The sequence below is a fragment of the Barbatula barbatula genome (genome assembly GCF_947034865.1).
Source record: "Barbatula barbatula genome assembly, chromosome: 25".
NCBI classification, from domain to species: domain Eukaryota; kingdom Metazoa; phylum Chordata; class Actinopteri; order Cypriniformes; family Nemacheilidae; genus Barbatula; species Barbatula barbatula.
The window spans coordinates 10,018,410-10,035,718 of record NC_136788.1 but is presented as its reverse complement, the minus strand read 5'-3'; the positions used below and the strand labels follow the sequence as shown (position 1 = coordinate 10,035,718).

The 17,309-nt window shown below is 37.6% G+C and overlaps 1 protein-coding gene across 2 annotated transcripts in view; it reads left to right on the top strand.

Moving 5' to 3' along the window:
• Positions 1-16,930, top strand: part of tafa5b (TAFA chemokine like family member 5b) — a 33,791-nt gene extending 16,861 nt beyond the window's left edge. The window contains exons 2-4 of one of the 2 annotated variants that reach the window (XM_079450867.1): positions 3,336-3,485; positions 14,890-15,017; positions 15,865-16,930. In XM_079450867.1, coding sequence (XP_079306993.1) covers positions 3,336-3,485; positions 14,890-15,017; positions 15,865-15,873 — 287 coding nt within the window. In that variant the 3' untranslated portion in view covers positions 15,874-16,930. The remainder of the gene's footprint in view (positions 1-3,335; positions 3,486-14,889; positions 15,018-15,864) is intronic. The other variant, XM_079450868.1, reaches the window with a different exon arrangement.
• The last annotated feature ends 379 nt before the right edge of the window (positions 16,931-17,309 follow it).

Sequence of the window (17,309 nt, the reverse complement as noted above, 5' to 3'; positions counted from 1 at the left end):
TCCGGTAATGACTGAAGCGCTCAAGAAACCTCAGATACCTAAAATAGATTGAATTGAAAGTTCTCTCTTGGTCTTTATGACAAGAGTACTGTAGTTTACAACAAGGGCCGCCTGGAGATATTTTCTACAGATTTTATTTTGTGATCTTTGGGTTAAGCCTTATGAGTACTGTAGTAATTTTCCTTCTCAGTATTGGATGAGGGGCAAAAAATTTTTTTTGAAAAATTGGTGGTAGAGAAGAGACAAATCCAAGATTATTGATCTTATGTCTGAATCAACGTTAATTTGGTTATTCTCAAAATTGATTTAACATTAAAGTGATAGTTAATTCTGTCATCATTTACACACTTCCTTGACATAATAAACCTGTATGACACAACAGAAAGAAGATATTTTGAAGAATGTTGATAACTGAACAACGGTGGTTTTGTGACCGTTCAATAGAAGTCAATGGGTACCACCATTGTTGGTTCCAGGAAAAGTATGTCCATTCAATTCTTTTCATGAATTCTTTCCTGTATTTATATGTTTACATAGAAAACATACTCAAACCAAACTGCCTTCCATGCGTCTGTTACTGTTCACTAGCTTTCGTATTGACGCAGCAGTCGAAGCATCATCCATCACTGTTTTGTTGGAGCTCATGCATGTTTGATCAGCTTAACAGTTTCACACACCGAAGATCAAACTCGAGCTTGATACATATACAAACACTCAGGTCATTTTACATGTCAATAATCCAGACTGGCCACCGTATGAAGCCAAGATGCTTCTGCAATCCATCATGAGCCATCAACCTGCAGAATTTTAAGATTTAATACAGTAAATGCTCAGTAAAGAGCAATAGCAGAGTATAGTTCGGTGTACAAGTATAACAGCAATATAATTTGTAACATTTTTCTAATTGCATACCAGGAGGTTTGGCTTCCTGTAGCAAATCAGCAGTGTAGTTCAGAGTTTAAAGGGATCATATTATGAGCAATCCAATTTTCTTTGATCGTTTCGAGATAAAAGAGCTTGATGGAGGAAAAATCTCACATGAGAACACTACAGTACCTCAATACATTTTATTGCCACAAATACACGCAGAAAAATATCCAAAGCAATCGAAAGCAACTTATGGCGTACTCCAGCTTCATGTTTTAATGAATGTGCAACTTCTCAGAAAATATAACCTGTGGTCTTGACTTTAGCAGTGCCATGCTCAACCAGTTACCGGAGCAGTAAACAGTAAGAACGTTTAATTACAAGGATCAGAGACGGCGTAGAAAATCATAATTAAGAGCTAAATCACTTTTGGTGAACAAAGAAAACATGACAGTAGTGGACACTGTAAACATGTATTAATATTTATGAAAAATAGATATGACATGAGTCCTTCCGCTGCTGAAGTAAAACAATGTAGATATATTCCAAATAGAGTCCAGTACTGTTCACATTCAACAGATGCATTTAGATTTATATGCTTTTTGTTTTGAAGGCAATAGGAAAGTGATTATAATGATTGTGATAGACTGCCTGTTGAAAGCTTGGCATAGGATGAACTAATTATATACATAAACCATGTCTTGTGGCTGGGGGGAGTTTGGGGGGCTTAGGGGGCACCGAAGCGTCCTGGTGAAAATCTGGATTAATCATCACCTAACATAACCGCCCTGTCAGGAGGTTGTACGGTGCTTTCCTAGCCATCTGTTTGGACTTACAGCGGGTTTGTGGAAGATCTGCCGGCCACCCTGATGCATCAAGCATTTTTCCGCTGACACGTCACAGCATAGACATGATTCACTGTCACGGGTCCACATCCAGCATATTGCACTGGCTTGATGAGGCTGCGTATATAGATTACTGTTTATGCAGGTGCAGGATAATATGGAGAACATTGAACAATGGCTGCTGTGTGCAGGTTCAGCAGATCTTGGGCCCCATCAGTCTACTAACAAGGGTGATGCCTCAGTCTACAATATTAGTAGGGAAACTAACAGCTCAGCAGCATAAAAATCCATTTATCCTGTCAAAGCTGTAAGAGGTTAGGGGTATGTGTGCTTTAAACACGGTGTGGTGTGGTGCTCATAAAAGATATACAGGTTTGATTCTCATCATTTGCCCAAGCGCCTACAGTATCAATAAAATGGATAAAAACAGAAGAATCTATATATACACATACAACATCTGTAATTGTGAGTTGTACTAGGTACAGGTGAAAAAGAAGCATGGGATGCGTTTCACCGTGATTGTGTGTTAATGGTTACGAAGGGCATTAAAGAGGTTTTAATGTAGAGACATCTTTATCTGTATGTATACACAATAATAGATAACTATTCATAAATAATAAATATAGACACTTTAAGCAGCAATAATATAAACAAACCTTTTGTTGCCCATACTTAAGTTCCGGTAGACCTCTGCAAAGAATCAGTAATTGTTGAGTAGTTGTGATTTTATACAATGAATATAGATTAAAGTATTAGTATAAATTAAATTTATATAAATTAAATATACAATAAATTGTTATATTACTAGTCAGACGGATAATCAAACACAGGGCCAGGTGTGTGTGTCCGATGAAAACATCTATATTGATTTTATCAATGAAACAAACTGAATCTAATAACTTATCAATAATAATAATAATAATAATAAATGTCTTAACGATATAAAGATAATAATATAAAATAATAAAATATAATTAATATGATATAATGTAATAGAATATTGAAATATTATATTGCTACTGATATATAATAAAACATCATATCTAAAAAGAGGTTATTTTCAATCAAACATTAGGTCAAAAAGGACAAAACCAACAATGGGTTAAAATAGTCCAGCATTTTATAAATGGGATTGCTTGTAAAATATATACATACAGTATATACATACAATATTTACAGTATATATATTTAAATGCCTTAATTGCACTGTGTCCTATAAATATGAATTTGACTTCAAATCATGTGGCTTGTTTGGTAGAGGTGAACCATTCATTTTCTAAGCAGTCTTTCCCTGCCATACAATAAAATGGGTGAAAAAAAATCAGTTATGAAAAGAGGCGGCCAAGCCATATAAAAACAGACCACGGTATCATAGAGACTTATGGGTGGAGATGTGTTTGACACAGGACAGTAAGCAACCACCCAAAACACCATAGCAACAGTAATGTGTGAAAACCTCTCCGAACATTCAAGCACCACATAGCGATACCCTGGCAACCACCCTTGCACCGTGGCATCTTAGAGAAAAAAGGCACCACTGGTGGAAAAAATCTAGATTATCATTATCCCGGTGGTATTGACTTCCCGGCTGACATTTGTCTTAACCCTGTGTCCTTCATCCAGGTCAGCTGGCAGCAGGGACGTGTGAAATCGTGACCCTGGACAGGGACAGCAGTCAGCCAAGGAGGACCATTGCCCGGCAGACAGCCCGGTGTGCCTGCAGGAAGGGCCAGATTGCAGGCACCACCAGAGCCAGCCCAGCATGTGTCGACGGTAAGAATGCGCTTGGGTGTTGGCGTGGGGGGGTTGGTGGTTGTGCAGGTAAGGTGGGTGGCTTTTCATCTGAGCTTTGGTGCCGCTGCATCTAAACCCACCAGAACCCAAGGCTTTTAGATTCTAATCTGATCCTTAAGATTTCACTGTTCAGTGAGTGTGGCTGAGGTGTCACTCACAGGATTTGGATTGTTGCCGGGGGTTACATCAGTGCCTGAGGTCACGTGTAGGGAGTATGTTACAAGATGGTGGACACTGGGGAAATTTGGAGTTTGCAGAGGTTAGACCGACTCTGCCGTATGGTGTTTGAATAGCAAACGTTGTGACAACAGAAATGAGAAGTGAATCTGAGAATTTGTAATACAAAGTAATTGAAATTAACTCCATTGACTTAATTTTGTCACCTGTAAGCAAATGAAGCCACTAATATGGAACCAAAGATCACACATATATAAAGTACTGTGTATCGCTGCTCTCCTTTTGAAACCTTGTAACTCCACATTTCCACATTCATTTTTTGTTTTTGCCTTAAATCATAATTATTAGACACCCTTTATTTTTGTCACTCTGTTTTGCAAATTTCAAACATGATAATATTTCAAATCACTGTTTTTTGGCTGAGGAATTATCCCCAAAAGAAAACAATTAAGTCATTATTATGTAAAGAGACATTAAAAAATGTAGCCTCAGAAAGAATGTGTTCATTTGACAGCAGTAATATATACAGTATATATACTATATTCAATACATCAACATTGCACTGACCTGCACTTTCCATTATGTGGTTTGCATGTCTTCCTGCTCTTGGTTGCTATGATACCCATGTAGTTCTAAGACATTTCGAAAGGTACAAGTTTTTCTTTGTGGTCAGATGAAAGAAGGTGTTCTTGGGTAATTGCTTTTGAAAGACAAAGTCGTCCATGTTTCCACAACCTTACATCACCTGTACTGTGCTACACGGTTGTGGGCATGATAGCACATGCCAATCTGTAATAATAACTAAAAATACATAATAAAAATGCAAGAAAACAACAGCAAGATGAAACAGCAAAGCCTTCAGCAAACCAAAAACATACAAATAGCATAGAAGGGCAATAAAAACACAATATACATGAGATTATAAACAAAATGAAAAACAGAAAGGCTCAACCACAGTAATTGCTGTTATTGGCAAACATGCCATTGGAAAATTGACAATAAATATCAGTCACTCTATGTTGGCATTTTATAACAAGATAGCCGGTTGGAATTTGTCTGCCGGTACGGATAGAGGTTGTGATTCTTCGGCCTTTCACAAATGTAGTTATTTTATAACAGGCCATACATTCCGACTTAAATCGTATAACGAAAAATCTCACTGTATTCAATTAACAATTTATCATCTGCTTGTGAAGACTTTAAAGAATAAAGACTATTTCTTTATTCAAGCTTAACTAAAAAAACATCCACAGCTTTCCTCAGTCTTGTGTGCTGTTTACTCTTTATCCCGCTTGCTTTTAATTACATGCAATTTGGCCCTCCAAATATCTGCGACTATTAAAGTAATATTGATTTCAGAACGGTTTTCCGCTGTGGATAAAAGGCATCTGCTGAATACAGTGGGCGGATCAAGCCCAGTCTTTTCTCAGGGTAAATGAGAGAAGGATGCTGTTTATCTCGGTTTGTGCCCCGTGGCTGTATCTTATGAAAGGAAGGTTATCAGAAAGACATTTTGATATTTAGGAAGAAAGAATACGCAGCATGCCTGCCTTTATATTCTCAAACGTTCTGGCAGGTTCAGGAACACGAAAGCAGGTGCTGTGTAAACAAGTCCCGCTGTTGGAGGGCGAGCAAGCTTATCACAGATCATGATGCTATTTTGTAAACAGCACATTGAAGACCAGGATAACAAGATGAGACTGTATACTGTATATGTTCTGTTCAGACACCTGGAGGTATAGCTTTGCATTCAGCTAATTTATGTGATGTTCATCGTACAATAAAGTTCTTACACACAGGACAAGATCTCTGAGAAACAACGCTCTTTGGAACAAATCCAGGCTAAATTTATGTTTAATTCATGTTTGTATCATAATTAAAATTTAACTTGTACAAGCACAGTGACAATCCAACTATAACTGCAAACTGACTGCATATGAAATTAGCAGCCTAAAATACACATTTATTCTGTGAAATCTGTTATGCTTCTTGAGCATTGACAACAAGATGATCATTAAAGTAAATTTCCCATAAAAAAAGATTTCTCATAGATGGTTGTTAGATTAAATGAGATGTTTGCTGATGGCTCCTGCTTCTCGGATATTTCTCCTGAAAATGTCTCGTTTTCATTTTCTTACCCTAGACTGTGCTCAGATTTGTCAGGTTATTAAAGTCTGCAATTGAACATCTATGATTTTAATATGAATTAATTTCTCATGAAAATCTTGCAAGACTTTCAAAAATGTTGAGCTGCCCTGTACACAATTTTTAAACATTAAGTGCCAAACTCACGCTTGCCATGGTAACCCTTACAATCTTATCTACATTAGTTAATGCAGTACTTATGAATTAACAATAAACAATACTTCTGCAGCGTAGTCCACATTCTTCATCGTTTAAAAAAACCCTGAATCCACACAGAAACGCAAAACATGCTATAGAGCACTGTGGAATTTCATGCCAAACCAACAAGTGGCAATATAACCCTAAACATAAAGCCCTGTTGGCACGCATTCCTCAGCATATGGCAAATTTAAAAAAAATCTTCACCCTGGCAGGAGTTATCTGACAAGTTCGGTTTCAGTGACCGAGTACTGCATTTGCGTGCGGATCAATGGTTACATTAGTTTATGTCCATTTCTAGCATTTGGGTTGTAGAAAAATATACTGTACATGTGCCCAATGGTGGGACCATAAAGAATCATATAAAATCATATAATATTCATAAAAACATATTTTTTATGTTGATCATATTTGTGTTATTTGATTTAAAAATTAAACACACCAAATTAATTGTCTACGAGAATTTTATGATCCTTTTTTAAGCTTATCAATCTTTAATGAAGATAAATCTCTCATATGCTATTTTATATTATAAATATAAATAACATAAAATCATACATTTCTAAACTTTTGCTGTCACACCATATAGGAAACGATATTCTTAATTGTTATTTAATGTTAGCTTGCATTTACAGTACTAATGTTAACAAATACAACCTTATTGTAAAGGGCTAATACTTAGTATTACTAATCTTTACTCTGCACAAACCTTGTCTCATTCATGTCTGCGTCTATTCTGTCTAATAAATTTAAAAAGAAACAGGAGAAAAAGTTGAGATTTTCAATTAACCTTGTTTCATAACCTAGGAAAAAGTCATATATAAGTAATAAGATTTTCCTCTGGATAAAACCAACAGGAAATTAAACACCATCATGAACATTTCCTTTATAACAGAATATTTTTGTTTGCTTTAATTCTCAGTTTTTAGTGACAAACATCTCTATTAAATCCCAACCCACTGACAAGAAATCTACAGTAACAGAAAATGTAAAAATTATCATTAAGTTTTTATGTAGAACAGAATAGAGAAATATCTGGCATCTGTATCAGAGTGAAAAGAAAAACAGAATGCGAGACGGCTGCGGCTCGTTGGGACACAGAGGGACTGCGGATTCTGCTTGGAAGCGTCCAGGAAATGACAGCAACAGAGCCTTATTCCTGCAGCTGGTGCTAGCACCGAGGTGAGAGCCAACAGCTGGAATATGTCCTGAAACACATGCATAATGTCAGGGGAAGAGGAGCATTTCAACAATTAGACAAGGTGATTGTCGGGCAGGTGTCAGGATAATCAAGTCTTCCTCATCGAGCGCCTGCATTAATTCCATATCTTTGGCCGGGGAATCGAAATCGGAATGTCAGCCCAAGGATTAGTTATGTTGCCCGAGTCACACAGTTTAGATGGATGTGATAGGTCAGGGCTGACCCCAGGCAGTGAATTCAGAAACATCTGCTGATGCCGTGGGTGTCTTGTGTGCTATGCGGCAGCATTACAAATGGGATACAGGCTAGTGGAAAAACATTTGGGAGTGGCTCGAGAAGTTTTGCACCATCGATCAAGATCCCAAAGTCAAGATGGAACTCACTCAACTTCATCTGGGGATTATCATGCCACGATCCACAGTGTGGAATCGCAGAGTTTGCCTTCTTTACATATTCATTCACATTTACATTTAGTCATTTAGCAGACGCTTGTATCCAAAGCAACTTACAAAGTAGGGGAAAACAATAGAAGCAATTTGTGCAACAAAAGAACAACAATACATAGGTAAAGTAAAACTGGTGTCAGTTAGCCTGCCACAGTATACGACGCGAATCATTTTTTATTTTGTTTCTTTTTTGAGGGGATAGGAAAGTAGTAGAGAAGACTGTACTAATGGGTCAGATGTTGACGGAAGAGATATTTATTTAGCCAATTCTTACTGCTTAACTACAGAATCCGCTGATCTTGTGACACAAGGGAGACCGCTCCAGAGTTGTGGAACACATCCGGAGAAAGTGTGAGTGTGACGTGCGCTCTCTTTGGCTCGTTGAAGACCACTGCGAGGTCTGGTTCTACAAGCTGGAAGACCAGCCAGTAGAGCATCACAATAGTCCAGTCTGGACAGGACAAGAGTCTGGACTAAAGAACTTGCATCGCATGCTCAGACAGGAAAGGTCTAATTTTCCTGGAAGGAGTAGTGGTTGACGAACCTAGTTGGATGGAAAGTTCATGTTCAGTTTTTGCTAAGTTCGGCTGCAGGTGATGGTTCTTCGTCCAGAGTGAAATATCGTTCAGCCATGCTGAGATGCGCACATAAACCGTCGGATAATACATGTTTTCGGATGACAGAACCTAGGGACGTTGTGTATATGGAGAAGAGCAGGCGGTCCAAGAACTGAGCCCTGGGATACCCCTGTACTGAGATGCTGGGAATCAGAGACCTCATCTCTCCAGGATTCTCTGAATGACCTATAAGAGTAAGGAAATACCCCCGAAGAGCTGTTCCAGAAACACCCAAAGTCTTGAGGGTCGACAGGAGGAGGTGGCGGTTGACCGTGTCGAAAGCGGCAGATAGATCCAGGAGGATGAGTGCAGATGATTTAGAGGCCGCCCTCATCAGTCTCAGGTCTTCTATGACTGAGAGCAGTGAAGTCGCTGTGGAATGACCGCTCTTTAAACCAGACTGGTTGCTGTGCAAGTGAGGAGAGCTGGTCAGCCGCTACATACTCAAGGGTTTTTGCAACGAAGGATACTGGTCTGTAGTTTCCTAGCAGTGCAGGATCAAGAGTGGGTTACTACAGCAAGGGGGTTACACAGGCCTCCTGAAAAGCTGTGGAAAATGTTCCAGTGGTGAGAGAAGAGTTGATGATATGGGTCAGAGCGAGGACAACCGATGGAGAGATGGCTTGAAGGAGATGGGTAGGAATGGGATCTAGTGGCAGGTTGTTGGGTGATTAGAAGCAATGACCTTGGAAACGTCAGCTTCAGACAGGAGAGAGAGTTTGTGCATGTTCAGGAGATGGTGGCGCATTGAACTGACTGCTGATGGATGTAATTTTCTATTAAAAAGAAAACTTGCATATTAATGCAGGTTGTGGGTGCTAATTATAAAATATTAGCTTTTCTTAGACAAATCTGAAATGACAACTGATCCTTATGGCTTTCCACATTGGGACTTTCTCCTGTGAACACAAAATGATACTTATTTAAGTATTTTGTAGACATAAGAATTTACTGGTCTCTCTGTTCTATGCAGTTAGTGTAAATGGAGACTGGAACGTTCAAAATGGGAAAGGTTTCAAAATGAATAGAAAAACACCATAACAGTGTCATAAAAACTGTCATAAAAATGTTAGACATAGTCATAAAAACAGTCAGTCACATTAAGATTGATTTGCTTTTTTGTCTATCATACTTGTGTAATTTGATTAAAAACAAACACAGCAAATGTATTATGTCTATGAATCTTAAAAGCCGAATCCCCATTAACTATAATTTTAAAAACAACTTCACAAAAGCAGGCAGTCGTACTGGTTTGAAACTGAGAAATGACATAATTATTATTTTGGGCTAGATTTCTGTGCATGCTTATGCACATCGAGTTGACAACACACAAACCAAGGGGTCATGTAAGGAAATATTTGACAAAAATATATTGGAAGCTTGATAAGAAAACAGTTGGGGTGCAGACGTTATGTGTGAAAGAAACAGCACGCTCACCCCCTGAATAAATACAGAGGCTTGACATAAGTGGTCCCACTAGAAACTAATTATATAATACATCCTCTGTGTTTCCACAATGCTGTAAAAATTTGCATGCACTTTGATAAAGTGTCTGCAGGTGCGAGCGTGCGCTTGCTGCCCATGAACACATAGATTACTCAGACTCCTCGTACTGACTCCTCATATTTTATTGTACACAAACATCTTATATACCTTTAATTTCGTTTTTTCAGAATCAATTAGGCCCATCAGTGTGCATATATTTGTGTATTGGGTGTTGAATAAACATGTTTTATTTTGGTAGTGTCAAAAGCCAGTTGTGGAAGTAATGCATTGTTTTCCTACAGAAAAAAAAAGTTAGCTGTACATTAATGATACACTAATGTTTTTTGACTGTTTCAGATCACAAAGCAAGTGAATAAGATATGAATTTGTGTTAAGACTGAATCAAAGTTGTGAGCTTGCAAGTGACTGGAGCGATAAAAAATTCATGCATAAATTGGACTACACTAGCACTCTTTGTTTTCGAGCGCTTCCTGTGAAAACAACGCAGCGGAGAGACGCGTTACCTCTGCTTTATTTCACAGTACACAGTTTTTTATCTCATCTCATAAAACCCACAACTTGGGTGAACAAATATTTGTGTAATGTCAACATTAGAAACAATAGCTGGAAAATATTTGTTGCTCTCATCAAATTCATTATCTAGCGGATTTATGACATCATAAATTCCCAAGTTTCTTCTGACGGACGGCATTATAGCGAGGCTTAACATCAACAACAGAAGGGCCTTGGCTTAAAAACTGTTTGAATATTTAAGCTTATGAATTAATTATAAAGAAGAACATGTGTTACTTGTAAATTATAGACATTTCTTTGTGTAAGCAAAGCTGATAGGAATGCAAGTCTGCACCTCTACACATATATGCTCAACCTGTATGTGCTGTAAAAACGAATGGACAGATGTTTGATGTTCTCTTCTTTGCCAAACGTCTGAGTAATCGTACACCGGTGCGATGAGAAGCCCATCTCATTTATTGTCCTGATAAATCTCGAGTCCGGCCTCTGCATGGGCCATCAGTCACAGCTAAAGTCTTAACTAGGCCAGGAATGACAGAGCCTTGAGGACAGGACCTACCTTTCGTCAGAACATAATGAATGAACATTACACAAGTCAAATTTTGGGCCTTTTTGTAAATCACATTTTGGAATTTGACAAGGACGGTGCTTGCAGGAACACTAAGATATTGATAATGTTTGATTATGAAACATTTTTCTGACTCTCTGATCTCATGAGACGATATGTAAAATGAGGACGTGTTAGTACATTCTACAGTATATGAATGCGGCAGGCCGCTACATGGCTTAGTAACTGCAAACAGCCTACAATTAGGATAATGAACTATATTACATAAATAGCTCTGGAGAAAATTACAAGACAACTCCAAATTTGAATCAGCATTTCTGTATTTATTGAATTGCACCCATACAATTCCAGTGTTTATCGTATTTCAACAGAAACAAACCACAGTTATGTGAAAGAAGCACATAGTGGCTATAAATAAAAATAATGTGGGTTAAAATACATGATAAACATAATTATAATATTAAAACATATTATTTGCTTGTTTGCTTTGCTTTTAATCATTTTTGTTACTACTTTTGTTCATGCAAATAAATGCAAATAAGAATAAATCTGGCAGAAAAGATAATTTGATCAAAATATACACAAATCAATAATTTGTAAATTCAGATAAAACTAAAACTATTTCAGAGTGGTCTGATAATTTTTTAGCTGGAGCTGTATATTCATATTTAAAACAAGTGGAACATTTGTTTATTCCAAATAATATATTAATAGTTGTCTTTTGCAAAAATATAGCTCTGTTTTTAAAAATGATATTTTATTAGTTATAATGTTTTTATTGTGTTAGTTAACTGTATTTTTGAGTTATTGTTACCTAATCCAAACCCAACTGCAGTTTGATTGATAGTAATTGGATAACACAATAAAAAAACAAAATTTTTGAGTTATCCGTTTTTGCAAGTGAACTCTTTATACTGTATGTACACTTTATTTAACATTTCCGTCTTTATTGTTGTTGCCACCATTTTAAAAATAATTTTTTAAAACATGTAAATGCCAAAAGCTTACATACTGAATTTACATCGTTCATTTTACATTTATTCTGAAACTATCATCGCAAGGCAGCAAAAAAAGTTTTCTTTCATTGCTGGTGAGATAGCAGACGTATGCTGTCTATCAATGAGAAACATGCACGGGTAGTTAGCAAGACAATCCTCGCATAGGAATTGATAGCAGGGATTAGTTTGATATTTGTTGCATTATTGGCTTTTCTCATGTCAGTCTCTGCGTGTGGATACTTAAAATATACAGATTACAATTCAAGAGATTCAATATACAACATCTCTGACAAAAACAGGATTGTATTGTGAATTAATGCTATCATTTGCGCTTAATCTGAATTGTTTGATGTTTTCATTTACAATAAGATACAGGATTAAATCGCACAATGTCACATTTTGGTCCTTAGTAAACAGCACCCGTATTTCTTTTGCCTCTAAAGTTGAAAAACTGAATCTTTGATGTATTGATTCAGAAGTACTTTGTGCACTCAGTCATAGTCTGGTTGCCATTACTGGAGTGACAATCGCCAAAACAGAGCCAGGAGATGGAGGACAGCTCATTAGACTGAGACCTTACTGTGTTATGTGTTGACAGGACACTATTTAGCTGTTGTTTGTTGACTTCTTGAAAGAGTTAAAATGTTGACGTGCTGTCATCATTAAAGTCTGGAGCGACCTGACGTCGTACAAGAGGATGATCAACCACCATAATGCCCAAGCTGGCACACAGATCTAAAGTGTTTTAAGTGGTTACCTGGCAACCACTTAGAACACCTTAGCAACCACTTATTATCTCTTAGCATTGCTCAGCCTATTATTCTGTAGAGATCTTAAAATATTCACACAAGAAAATTATATAAAGCCTATAAAACCTTTGAGTAAAAGAGAGGTTTTGCTAGATATAGACTTTGATATTTGCTTTACAAAGCATGAATGCTTAAGACTATTTGAAAAGCCTTGAAGTTTGAAGTCTGTATAAGCTTTATGAGATACTTTTTTTTCAATCATCTTTAAGGAAGTCCAACACAATCTCGTGGGAATTCGTAACTACATTAAGCTAATTCGTATGAATGTGTACAATCTTATTTGTATGTTTTAGTATGTTTTGCTTTCACACCAGGGATATTAGGTTTAGGGGAGGGGCTTCAGTATCGTTTTTAAATAATCGTAGGTTTTTGTGATTTTCAATAACATTGTGCAAATTCATAGAAATTAGCCACCTCGTCCAATAATTACAGTCTCATAAGATCAGGTTGAAAAACCCTCTTGTATGTGGATCTTTTTGTACATTAATTTCTTTAAAGGTCCAGTGTATGAGATTAGAGGCATCTAGCGGTGAATTTGTGAATTGCAACCAATGGCTCACGCCACCCCTCCCATTGAAAGCACTACGGTGGCTGACACAGAACAAAGATGTCATCAGGTTGTGCGCTTTTTTGCCAAAGGAGATAGCGTATTTACGAAACGCGTTCTGTAGAGTCCATTTAGGGACTCTGAAGAAACAACATGGTGAATTCCATGTAAGGAGAACCGAGGTGTATGCAGATAGAAGTCTTTATACACCTCTGAAGACATAGTAATGTATATTATATTGCATTTCTGTCAATAGAGCCTACAAAAAATTATACATTGAACCTTTAAAGGGTCATTTGCCTCGTTTATAACCATGCCTTATCGATATATTTAAAATTAGAAAAATAAATAACTAAACAAATTAAAACTTCACCAGAGTGTCATCGTGTCGCATACTTATCTCAAAACAGATAACACCACCACTGGCTGCAACCTACGGTTTAGTAAATCATGGCTACGGAATGAAGACGTACCAAATTTGCATGAAAGGCTCTTTTATTTGTCGTTATGGCCCGGGGCATAACTGTGAATACTAATGCCAGGGATTAGTAGAGGAAGCTAGTCCCCAGAGTAGATGCTGTGAGGGAAATATTCACCACATAACAAACTACTTTGAGTTTTCAAGGCATCTCAGAAACAATTTTTTACCTTTAAGGACGTGCCTTCTCTTCAGCGAGAATGACATTTCGCCTCTTTTGTTTCACCATTTGTATCTTCTTGTTCCGCGCACACTTTGTTAGCCTCCCTCGAAACGTACAGCGCTGCCACACTGATATTTATGTACTTTTGCCTCCCTGGGTTATATTTCACTCTGATTATCATTTCCTCTACCTCACCAACGCACACGCTCTTTCTTTCTTCCTTTCATTTTCTCTGTTTTCCTTCCACCCGCCCCTTTTTTCTCTCTCTAAGGGCCAATTGGGGTGTCATGGTATGCAAATGAACATGTAAGGGTGCCCTAGTTATTATAAATAGACATTTATGTTTGATTAAGTACAAAAACAATCTTACCTCAGGAAAAAAGCCTCAGCGTTGGACCTCAGCGATCTGTTTCAAAGAGAAAGGTGTAGGATATTAGGCCAAGTGCTGGATGTCTTTTCTTTCATTATTATTTGCCTTTGTAATATGAAATGTTCTTACATTATGGAGTCTTGCCCTGTGAGTTTTATTCAGTAATGTGAATTTCTATGTATTTTTACCATCTAGTTAAAGGTAAACCACACTTGATGTTCAGTGCATGCACATAATAAGAAACTAAAATTGGCTTATTTAGAAGATGATTTGTACAGTTTTGTCTATCCAAGGTGCACCAAAGGGCTTCGGTCAACTTAAAACCCAAATTGGTCCAATTTACTTTTTAATCCACTGGTGCACACAATCCCAAAGCAATTTTTTCATAAACGAACATCAAAATGCTAGAACTTGCTTCGTCTCTAAAATGACTTTTCTTTTTCATTCATGTCTCAAAGTTTTATTCTCTCATAAAAAGTCCTTGACCCAATGCAAACAGATAAAATCAAGTTTCAACCTTATAATATTGTCTTGTTGTTTAGTGTCATTTAGAAATATGTCATATTATGCAAGTACAATAGATTTTGAACTCATGTTGACATTAGAACATGACTTTCTTGACTCTTGGTTGTCTTTTCTTCTAACAGCGCATATCGTGAGGAACGGACAGTGGTGTGAGATGATGCCATGCTTGGATGATGAAGGCTGTGACCTGTTGGTAAACAGATCAGGCTGGACGTGTGCACAGCCGGGCGGTCGAGTGAAAACAACCACAGTAAGTGCTGTTTATCTTCAGTGTAAAAACTTAAAAATCAATGTTGGCTTCTTTTAAAAGGGTATTATTATTGTATCAATATTTTCAGCATTACAAATCCAACTGCACTGAAGCTTATTGTTGGGAAATTCCAGTGGTGTGGATGTGACATCTTAAAATATGAATTCTCAGAGACTGCATTTATTACCAATATATTGCATTTTTTATATATATAAAATATACAAATATCAGTCTACGGACGAGCTTTCTATTTTAAAAGGGTTTTATGGATGTGACAAATAGGATGCACGTTTATGTGAGAAGACATCCAAGCCAACAGCCAACAAATGGAGATGGGATGACATATATTTAGATTTTTATGTGTCCATTTATGAGGAATATGGCCTGTAATAATATTGAAATCTGACCTACAGTATTAGTATGGTAAAAACTTCATACAATACCATTTACATTACTTCTTCACAGTTACTTCTCTTGCATGCTTCTTTACAGTTACATATAATGCCAGAGCAAAAATACTTATATTTTATACTGCATATTGAGAGAGAGAGAGAGAGAGAGAGAGAGAGAGAGAATTACAGATTATAGATAGACTATGAAAAAATATACAGATAATTTACATAATACATATAAAAACTGTAAACGTATAAGATATATATTGTATAATATTGTGTATGCTTATGAGTATACAGTATGTAGACATTTTACATACATATGAGTACATTGCATTGAGCAGAATACCAGCACAGCCACTGAAACCATTAGTCCAGGCAAGGTGGGATCCAAGCACTTGTAAGTCGAAATCAATCATGTCTCACCCACTAACTGTTGCCTTGTTATATTCCAGGTATCCTGACGCCAGTGGGGACCAGTTTTCCCGAAGGAGTCGGCGCGTCCGGAAGCCACTCTTCATACTCCAAAGCTACAGCTGGGCGGGGGAGGGGAACATTCATCATAGTCCAGTTAGCTCTGTCTGTCAGTATCTCCATTAGTCCTGCAGTCATAAGATAAAGGGTGAGGACCTCACGTTACGGAGTTTACATGGACCATGAGGAACTGATCTCCCCTGCGCTGTCAATCAAGCCAGAGCCTTCGCTCCGCAGGAACTCGCCAACGCTTTTCGTCCGCAGATGCCTGAAACTGGCCAACGATCAGTACAATGAATGACATGTCCGGACGAACTATTCATGAACTCGCTTTGGATCAGGCAGCGTAAAAGGATCTGGTGAATTTTTACAGACCAAAGAAACAAACCATTTTCTGCGGGGAAGGATTTCCAATGTGAATACACAAGCGACTTCTTTGATGAACGCAAGCGAAAACACATGCATAACTAGGAGTTTTTCCAAGCGAGCGCACATGAATGGACAACAGAAATATTTACGCTTAAAGCGAGTTGACTTTGCTCTATTGTAAATCTGCTATTGCTGTGGAATGAACTGGAATCAGCTTGAATTTGGAAACGTAGTGAGCTCGGCGAGTGATTTTATCACACAAAACATCTATCTGCTCTGAAGAGACTTGCAGAGATTTCTGCGTTGGGGAGAGACCATCCTATGTATTTTGAGAATCATAAAGTGATATATATTTAACAGTTTTATATGATGTATCTTTGTAGCAAACCTTATTTAACATTGATAATGTGATCCATAAAGGGTGGATTCATGACAACAAATAACAATGTCCTGGAACGTTATTTACACATGTTGCTTTCTTCGCAAGAGATTATAAACGTTAATTCTAGTGTATTAGTGTATATGTGATAAACCTTTGTTTTGTAACAACAGTTACAATATACACGCAGAAAAAGTCAAATGTAACCCACCATGGTTATATACAACAGCTTTGGGTCAATGTTTAACCGCAGTGATTGTACACTGGCAAATTCATCCTATAAAAACTGTTTATATGTCAGTCCTTCTGTGATATCTGTCATATCGAGACGGTCAACCCATTAAGATAATGGCCTTTATGAGATAATGGACCGTCCGCTGCGGAACGGCTCGTGTCCTGGGTGGCTTCTCTTAGGCCATTACTCTGCCCCTGTTGGCCTATCTCCTCCTGTTCTCTCAGCGCCGAGCCTGTGGAGGAATGCTGCTGTCAGCCAGGCTTCAAGCTTCATTTAACATCACTAACAGGCTGCATTACACACAGCGTCTCTCAGCTACAGCCGCAGTGCTCCCCCAATAACAGACCCCCCCTTCACCCCAAGACTAAAAGTACTTAAAGTGTTTACGAGGATTTTTGAAGGAGAATGCTGTTAGCGTGCTTTGTTGGTTTTATCGACGCATT